General features: G+C 39.0%; 1 protein-coding gene across 1 annotated transcript; it reads left to right on the top strand.

Moving 5' to 3' along the window:
* Positions 1 to 839: 839 nt before the first annotated feature.
* LOC112172194 (heat stress transcription factor A-7a) lies at positions 840 to 3,536 on the top strand. Its single transcript, XM_024309439.2, has 2 exons — positions 840 to 1,519; positions 1,919 to 3,536. The coding sequence occupies exons 1-2, from the start codon at positions 1,211 to 1,213 to the stop codon at positions 2,693 to 2,695; spliced, it is 1,086 nt and encodes a 361-aa protein (XP_024165207.1). The 5' UTR covers positions 840 to 1,210; the 3' UTR covers positions 2,696 to 3,536.
* The last annotated feature ends 2,799 nt before the right edge of the window (positions 3,537 to 6,335 follow it).

Below are 6,335 nucleotides of genomic sequence, written 5' to 3'. Positions count from 1 at the left end.
GGTTATATCCCTAGAAAGTGTAATAAAGCTGCCCATAGTGTAGCAAGGGCAGCTCTTTCCATTCCTTTTCCTACATATTGGTGGCAAATGGCTCCGGAGTAGCTCTTACCAATCCTAGTTGATGAAGTCTAGTACTTAAGATTTAGTTGGAGTGTGGTACCCTTCCCAACCGATTTGTGGTGGGTTTAATGAGGCCACTATATACTCCTTGATGTAATCTGTTTTTTAATTAATGAATTCTTTTGATCGAAAAAAAAAGTACGAACACTGTTTATGACCAAGACAAAAAGAAAAAAACGATTAGTCAGTAGGTGGGTTTTCAAAGCATGCCAGACTCCTCTTCTTTGAATCTGAAAGCGAGTTTTCAAACGTCTAATTCCTTATTTAATTTAAAAATATATATAAACCTCTCTCTGTCAAATTTTGTTTTTTTTTTTCAAAACCAATGGTAAGATTTTGTCAAACAAAAAAAGAAAAGGAAAAAAAAAGAAAAAAGAACCAATGATAAGATGATGTGTTGATGCCATCAAGTCACACCAACTTATAAGTGGGGTCCATCCATCGTCCAATGAGATATAAATTTCCGATCCGTATCAATTTTTTAAGACCCACCACCCCCGACCCATGCCTCCACCCATACCCCTCCATAGGAACTTCCTTCCAGAACTTTCCTCAGGACCACCTCTTAATGCTCTCCATCACTCGTAATCTTGTTCCAAATGAAGAAGGACAAAGTGGCACTTAAACAATGGGAAATAGTAATTTACTGTTTTAGATCTAGAACTTTCTCAGTTTCCTTCCCCAATTCATCAACTCAACTCTATTTAAACTATAGGCCTCTCGTGTGCCCGTGGTTTTTCAACACGAGAGGATGTGCCTGTGACAAACCCGCCTACGCTATAACGGCTTCAACGACTTTCCCAAAGGAGAAAGCAGCAAATCCAACTATCTCAAAGCTCCCCTTTGCCCCCTTTCCCTTTCCATCTAATCACTGATTCTCACTCGGATACTCCTGAAATTGTCACCCAAATCTGTCACCTGTTGAAAAAAAAAAAAAATTGGTGGGTTCAGTCGGTAGTTTCTGTTCTAAACAATCCCACCAAAATCGACTTTGAATCTTACTGAACACCTAACTGGGTGGGCAGAATCAGAACAATTTGGCAAAATACATCAACATCGATCCTCTTGTTGTGTTTCTGAGATTTTAGGCATGAATTACTTGTACCCAGTGAAGGAAGAGTACCCGGGCGGGTCGAGTTCATCGCAGCGGAGCGGGGATCCTCTGATGACGGTGGCTCCACCGCAGCCGATGGAGGGGCTGAATGACACCGGGCCTCCTCCATTTCTGAACAAGACTTATGACATGGTGGATGACCCGAGTACTAATCGGATAGTCTCGTGGAGCAGAGGAGGGGGCAGCTTTGTGGTTTGGGACCCTCATTCGTTTGTGATGAACCTCCTGCCTAGATACTTCAAGCACAATAATTTCTCCAGCTTTGTCAGGCAGCTTAACACTTACGTAAGTGTCCTTACTCCCCAAAGCTCAAATTGGTTAGTAGAGATCTTCTTCTTCAGAAAAGTTCAGATCTTCAATTTTCAATCATGATGTGAGTTGTTTGCTTTAGTTGATGTGAATTTTCATATGCTTGGATGGAAATAGATGATGGTATTACTTGTATAGTTTCTAACTGGAGGCAAATCCCAACTCAGTAATACAATATTCAGCAGTATCAAAGCTCTTGACAGGTGCAGGTTAATTTGGTCTGACCAATGGTGAAATAGATATGTAGTCGGTCTAAATCTAATATTTGATGGCTATTGGGTAAAAAAGTGTTAATGGAGACGCTTTGAATGATTTCTGAATCTGATTGGACAATTAGATTTGAGGAGTCATTGGTTGTTGATTGAACTTCTGCAGGGCTTTAGAAAGGTTGATCCGGATAGGTGGGAGTTTGCCAATGAAGGATTTTTAAGGGGTCAGAAGCATCTCCTAAAGAACATTAGGAGAAGGAAGACACCTTCTCAGCCTATTCCAGCACACCAAGCGCTAGGCCCTTGTGTGGAAGTAGGCCGGTTTGGGCTAGACGGAGAAGTTGATCGTTTGCGACGTGACAAGCAGGTTCTCATGATGGAGTTGGTGAAGCTTAGACAGCAGCAGCAGGGTACTAGAGCTTGCCTTCAAGCCATGGAACAAAGGCTAAAAGCGACAGAAATGAAGCAGCAACAAATGATGGCTTTCCTGGCCAGGGCACTGCAGAACCCGGCTTTCCTGCAGCAGCTAGTCCAACATAAGGAGAAACGGAAGGAGCTTGAAGAAGCTGTGACTAAGAAAAGGAGAAGGCCGATTGATCAAGGCCCTAGTGGCTTTGGTGGTGGTGAAACTAACCAAAGGGGCAAAGGAATTAACCCTGTTAAAGCTGAGCCTCTTGAATTTGGAGATGGCGAGTATGAAATGTCGGAGCTAGAAGCGCTTGCAATGGAAATGCAAGGATTTCATAAGGCAAGAAAGGAGCCGGAGGAAGAGTCAGAGCCCCTGGAAATTGGGGATAAAGAGCTTGATGAAGGATTTTGGGATGAACTATTTAGCGAGAGGTTTGAGGGGGACTTAAGCATACCATGTGATGAAATAGGTGATGACGAAGATGTCATTATCTTGGCTGATCGCTTAGGTTACTTAGGTTCAAGCCCAAATTAGAACAGCTAAACTTCTTCTGCATTGCTATCTCTCCTCTTCAGTACACTGCCTCAGTGACCATTTCTTTCGGGTAGGAGGCTATGGCCTTCAGTAGTTGTTTCATCGTTTTTCATTCCCTCCCGTCCTCTCTCCTTCTCTTTCTCTTTCTCTTTCTCTTTCTCTTTCTCCTTCTCTTTCTCTTTCTCTCTCTCTCTCTCTCTCTCTCTCTCTCTCTCTCTCTCTTTCACTTTGCGTCGCTAGAGTCTCTTCAAGTCTGTGCCATTTGGCCATAACTGTCATCTGGAATTGTTTCTTGGTAATATTGACAGGATAGGGGGATTAGCACAAGCTGTTTATCTGGGGAAACCAACTTTGTTTCTGGTGTTTCTAACCCTGCATTTAATTGCTTATTGTCTCCTTTTCGCATCTAATAATGCCCTTTTCTTCTCTCTTTATCTTGGTTAGGTTGCAGGCATTGCTTGGACAGAATCTGTGCTAGTTTTTATCATGATTTATCTCCTCAAGGTTCTTGTTTATTTCATATCACTGAAACCACTGTTCCATGTATCACGCATACATCCAATGCATTATTTGTCTCTGCCTGTTGTATTCTTTTTTTACTGGCCTCTTAAATGAATGTAGATTGTTGATTATTCAGAAGCTGTTGAACTTGAAAAGGAGTAGCTGCAAGCTCCAAGAACCATAAACATAATATTGTTTATGGATGGATCCAAGTGATCATTGGTAGCTAATTTTATTTTTCTGTTACTGCATTGCCTACTATCTTTAGTAAGATATAAAGAGGTGTTACATTTGTACCATGTAGATCTTTTCGTGCGAAACTTGGTTCTCTCTGTCACTACATCAGCTGTGGACTCCCAACTGGTACAGTATGAATCTTTTAAAACATAACATAAAAATGTGTTCTTTACCCATTGATGTCTTACAGATGAAGATCGGAACCAGATACAAAAATAGAAGATTGGTTGAAGTGCTTAATAAGAATTGGTACAGTGTGAATCTTTTAAAACATGACATAAAAATGTGTTCTTTACCCATTGATGTCTTACAGATGAAGATCGGAACCAGATACAAAAATAGAAGATTGGTTGAAGTGCTTAATAAGAATTGGTACAGTGTGAATCTTTTAAAACATGACATATATAAAAATGTGTTCTTTACCCATTGATGTCTTACAGATGAAGATCGGAACCAGATACAAAAATAGAAGATTGGTTGAAGTGCTTAATAAGAATTGGTACAGTGTGAATCTTTTAAAACATGACATAAAAGTGTGTTCTTTACCCATTGATGTCTTACAGATGAAGATCGGAACCAGATACAAAAATAGAAGATTGGTTGAAGTGCCTAATAAGAATTGGTACGGTATGAGTCTTTTAAAACATAACATAAAAATGTGTTCTTTACCCATTGATGTCTTACAGATGAAGACCGGAACCGGATACAAAAATAGAAGATTGATTGAAGTGCTTAATAAGAATCTAATTCTACGAAAAAGGCAAGAATTTGTTGAAGTTTTGTATATAGTGATAATTGAAACTTGTTCTGCAAGGTTCTGTAAACTGAGAATTTTAATGCAAAGAGGTCTAATATTGTGCATCAGATATTGTATTGCATCATATCTTCCGAGGTCGTCATAGGCTAACATAGGCATATACGGGAAGACTGTTTGAAACTTACCAATTATGCCATTAGAGGAAAGTTTCAAACAGAAGTGAGAAAATAGTATTAGTGAGTGTCACTGCTACCCAGAAGAACACCATTCAAAATTTAAGTTATTAGAATTTGAAGCAGGGTTTTAACATAATCATTAAGCGGCCCTACAAAACCAAGATTGAAGTCCAACCATTCTTCCAATTCTATTAGTTCAATCCCACAATCAAAATGGCAATACTTCAACCCTAGCCTTCAATACCTGCATCATGACCAAAAAAAAGCCTTCAATACCTGCATAGTTCATTCCTTCAAGTCTAGCTCACAGTCAACAATTTGACTCAATTATTGAGTGATTCTGATGGATACTGTGATCAACTCGGACAACAGTCTTGTCTTTATGACGACAAGGATATAGAATTAGTACTTGTTATGTTCTCAACTTCTTACATATGAGCCAAATTTTGTCACGCTCATCCAATGTAGTCAGGAATTTTCTGATCTATTGGTCCATTGCTAACTCAAATTTTCCTTCTTAATTTTTGTTTTTATTTTGTCAGAATTCCTCCTCTTTCGGGGAGAGGTTTGTAGGTCTTTAGGTTTGAGAAATGTCACTAATAATATGTACAGTACTTGTGCCATTTGATCTACATAGGTAGTGTAAGATAGTTTTGAGGAAGCTTTATTGTTTGTTAAAAATGTTGAATTGCTTAGGTAATGAATTTATCTGGCAACCCTACTATCCGAGTCATTATATGTTATTTTGTTGATTATAAAAGAGTTAACATATTTCCTAAAAAAAAAAAATTATCCAATTTTAGAATCATGTGATCTACCAAGTAGGGGGTGGATCCGTTACACCAAAATTTATACTCAGTTTTTTACTTCAATTGTGAACCATTAAATTAAAAGAATACCAACGAATGAGATTAAACTATACATTTAATATTTCCTTTTTTTTTGTGTGGCCAAATTATTAAAACTCCTTTAATATTATTTTTACTAATAAATCAATAAATCATTCTTTGATTAGAGCTTTTTTTCTCATCTTCTTCTACAATTCGAGCAATATTCTTATCTCATGGTGTGTGTTCTAAATAAAGAATCATAATTCTAATTTCAATACCAATCTCAATTCTCCCCAAGGCAAATCTAACATCACAACAATTAATCTTCCAACTGACTGCTAACAACTACCTTTTTCTCCTAGCCCCATTATGCCAAAAGAAACCCAGTGAGCCACCACAAGCGTTGATCAGGTTGATTTGCGTAGACATGATCATGGGTTTTGAACTTTTGATCATAAAGTCATCTAAGAGAGATAATGGTACACCAGGATAGTTTTTCAGTTTTTGATCCGTGACTCCCTGCTTCTTGACTTAGAAGTGAGATAGCATAATCTCTGCTTCTGTGATTTCAAGACAGTTCTTGGTTACAACTCGGAAGCACTTCGCATCAAATCCTTAATAGAATTTTGTGGAAAAGATATCACATATGTGATATTGATTGAGAGGACTCTCTCTACCTTCCTCGTTTCTACTTTGATGGTTGCTAAGAGCTATCGAATCGATGTTATTGCAGGATGAATCACAAGATTTCATGAGCTCATTGGAGCCACGAATGTCACTGAAAAGCATGACGACATCCTTGTAAAGAACTATAATTCGAGACCCATGGGAACATAGTCTATTCCAGAGTCCAATTATAGTTGCGCTCCAAAGGGAGGGCGCCAAGAGCGAAACCCTAATCCTAGGGATCTTTCTGGACGTTTTGGTCTATATAATCGCTTTACTTGAGAAGGTAACCGCCAAAATAGGCGGACACGAGACCGTAGAGGTTATGTGGAAAGAGAGAGAGAGAGAGAGGCAATGCCTTTGGCCATGTTGGTGGCGCCACCAACACTAAGAGTCATCCTAATGACGCTTTCAAAAGCGCCTTAATCATGGGAGTCTGAGCACAGAGATGTATGTTCTCGATGTGGAGCATC

Source organism: Rosa chinensis, chromosome 6, assembly GCF_002994745.2.
Source record: "Rosa chinensis cultivar Old Blush chromosome 6, RchiOBHm-V2, whole genome shotgun sequence".
In the NCBI taxonomy this organism is placed as follows: Eukaryota; Viridiplantae; Streptophyta; class Magnoliopsida; order Rosales; family Rosaceae; genus Rosa; species Rosa chinensis.
This window is presented reverse-complemented; position numbering and strand designations above follow the sequence as displayed.